Consider the following 2,824-nt stretch of genomic DNA (forward strand, 5'->3'; position numbering starts at 1 on the left):
GTAAATTCTCTACTCTTTTTTTCTCAGACACACACAACTATTCAGGATGGTATGAGTTGTGTCCTTAAAAAAATGAGGGAAATGGAAAATTAGAGGAGAAAAAAGAAGCCTTTGGATTCACATCCAGCAGCTCCAGTTTGGTCTAGGTCATACAGGCTCCTTGTAAAGTTAAATTAGACTGATGAAATCTAGAGCCCTAGAGCCCAAGGCTATCTTATCATCTCCCAAGATGAAGAAACTCACTTATGTTTGTGTTCTAATGTGCATCCACTAAACTGTTTGGATGCTGCAACGTATACTCAAATCAGAGGAGGAAAGAGTTTCTGACTCCAGCTCTGGTGAATCACCTGTCATCTGACTCAAATGAACACTTCTCTAGAGAGTCCTTATTTATAAAGTGCTTTACAAACCCAAAAATTACAGCAAAAAATCTTTATCACATCAAAATAACAATGATTTAAAAAAACAAATATGAACCATAATAAATGCATGTGCTCTAACAGAAGTTTGTAGAATTAAATAAAATGTTGAAAAGACCCCAAAATATTATATCTGTGTTTGCTACAACAGAAAAAATCAAATGTATGGCCAAGGCCAGGAAAGTATTTTGAATGGATACAGGTGGAACAGCATTCCCCTCACTGTCAAATCTACTCCCTCCACTGAATCTTTTAAAACTAGACTTACGAAACATTTTTTCATTGGTATTTGAGACTGTCCTAATTGCTCACCGTCTCTTTTGTGGCTTTATTGCCACTATATGTTTAGCACCTATTGACATGTATTTTACTTTTAATTATGCATTCCCTCATGTTTTTTATCCATTTTATATTTCACAGAGCACGTTGGTTAACATGAGTTGTTTTATGTGCTTTATAAATAGACTTGAGTTGAGAACTTGAAAGAATCACTTCCAGCTGTTAGATCTTCTCAAAGCACTTTTGTCAGAACTAAAGACGTCTTCAGCAGCACTTCATACCTGAAAGTCAAACACATTACAGCAGATAGAAATGTTGTTTTTTTTTTTTTTAAATTTGGAACCACTAAAAACTACTGGGTTCACACTGAAGTTTTTGTAACTTCACAATACAATAGTTCATTTTAGGTTAAAACGAATTGTTAATGACTTACTAGTTCTTTCCTGCTTTTAAGGAGGAGTCAATGCAAATGTTCCACTGTCTTCTACATTTATTTGTCTGACTGCTTAGAATATGACAGCATAGTGGGCAGGAACAGTTATACAAGATGGACTACTGGAGAGCACTGCTACTTTTAACTGTCTGCTGGGCAGGTGAAACTCTTTGCTGATGCTCTTATATTTCTTTAATTTATGATAGTACTTTCTTTGTCATGATGTCCTTTTTATTTCGGTTGACAGGTGTTGATGGTCAGACTTTGACACAATCTGAACCAGCAGTTAAAAGACCAGGAGAATCCCACAGACTGACCTGTACAGCATCTGGATATACCTTTGGAGACTACAGCCTGGTCTGGGTCAGACAGGCTCCTGGAAAACAACTGGAGTGGATTGCTTACATATACTGGCGTGATGGCAGCACTTCCTATTCTCAGTCAGTTCAAGGCCGGTTTACCATCTCCAAGGACAACAGCAAACAGCAGCTGTATCTGCAGATGAACAGTCTGAAGACTGAAGATTCTGCTGTTTATTATTGTGCTCGAAATCCACAGTGACTGAAGTTGTTTAAGCAGCTGTACAAAATCCTGCAGTCCTCATCATGATACGTTTACCTTGCATCATATTTGCAGTATAATGAAAACATTATCCATACTAATACTAATAGAATTAAAACTAATCCTGCTGTAAAGTCTCTATTGCACTTTTCTGAGAAGTTCATTACATTTCTCTCACCTAAATCAGAATCAGAATCAGAATCAGAATACTTTATTAATCCTGAAGGAAATTAGGGTTACAGCAGGCAGCACGCTAATGGCGCATGCACACTTACAAAGGAACCTTCTGACCAAACTTTACACAAACAACACATTGGGAAGACATGTCAGAGAGGTAGGCTGATAGGTAAAAAACAACGAAAATACATAACATGAGGTGAGAGGAGGAGAAAAAAAAACTCCACTCAGACTGAGCTCCTAATGGCAGAACAGTTTGATAACAGAAAAAAACACCTCAGCACAAAAAGCACATGACTGTCAATACACTATAGAAACACAAGACAAGCAACAGAGGCGGGTAAAGGGTAAGAGAAAGCCGGTGTAGACAGCGCATCCGGTCCTGCAGCATGTCTGCGCTGGTCCATTTGACCGCCATCTTCCCCTGGAGGGGACAAGCATCGAAGGTGTTTGGAAAGGGAGGGGGGATTAGTGTGTATCAGTGTATGTGTGTGTGTGTCCAGAGTTCAGCTGAGACAGTGTCCTTCGCCCTGCCAGGTTAAGTAAACAGTCTTACAGCCAACCCAGGTGGCCTTGCATAGGGGAGGAACAGTCTAAGCACAGTCTGTTATCAGGTTGTTTTTGTTCAGCTAAAGCCTTGACACCACAGCTGGCACCGAAGTGGTAGCCGCATGAAGTGATGGTGGTTTATACTTTAGTGCGAACAACTCATGTGAATTTCAAAGCTGTTCTAACAGTGCGACACTGGTCTCTCAATCTCCCGTTGGAGAGCCGTGAGCTTCTCCACCATTCAGGTCTTCTGTAGTTCCATGAGGACCTGAATTAGCTGAGAGAAAATGTACTTTTGATAATGGAAGGTGATTCCATTATTAAAGGTGTGAACCACACAAACACTAAATTTATAATCCATTACAGTGTTCTGACAAATCCAGTGATCTTTAAATGCTGTATAAAA

General features: G+C 39.3%; 1 gene segment (V, D, J or C); it reads left to right on the forward strand.

Moving 5' to 3' along the window:
* The first annotated feature begins 1,222 nt into the window (after positions 1-1,222).
* On the forward strand, positions 1,223-1,748 carry LOC109200929 (immunoglobulin heavy variable 3-43-like). The segment is given in 2 exon segments: positions 1,223-1,291; positions 1,379-1,748. Coding segments are annotated over 2 exon segments (360 nt in total).
* Positions 1,749-2,824: the final 1,076 nt, after the last annotated feature.

Source organism: Oreochromis niloticus, unplaced genomic scaffold (assembly GCF_001858045.2).
Source record: "Oreochromis niloticus isolate F11D_XX unplaced genomic scaffold, O_niloticus_UMD_NMBU tig00001837_pilon, whole genome shotgun sequence".
Classification (NCBI taxonomy): Eukaryota; Metazoa; Chordata; class Actinopteri; order Cichliformes; family Cichlidae; genus Oreochromis; species Oreochromis niloticus.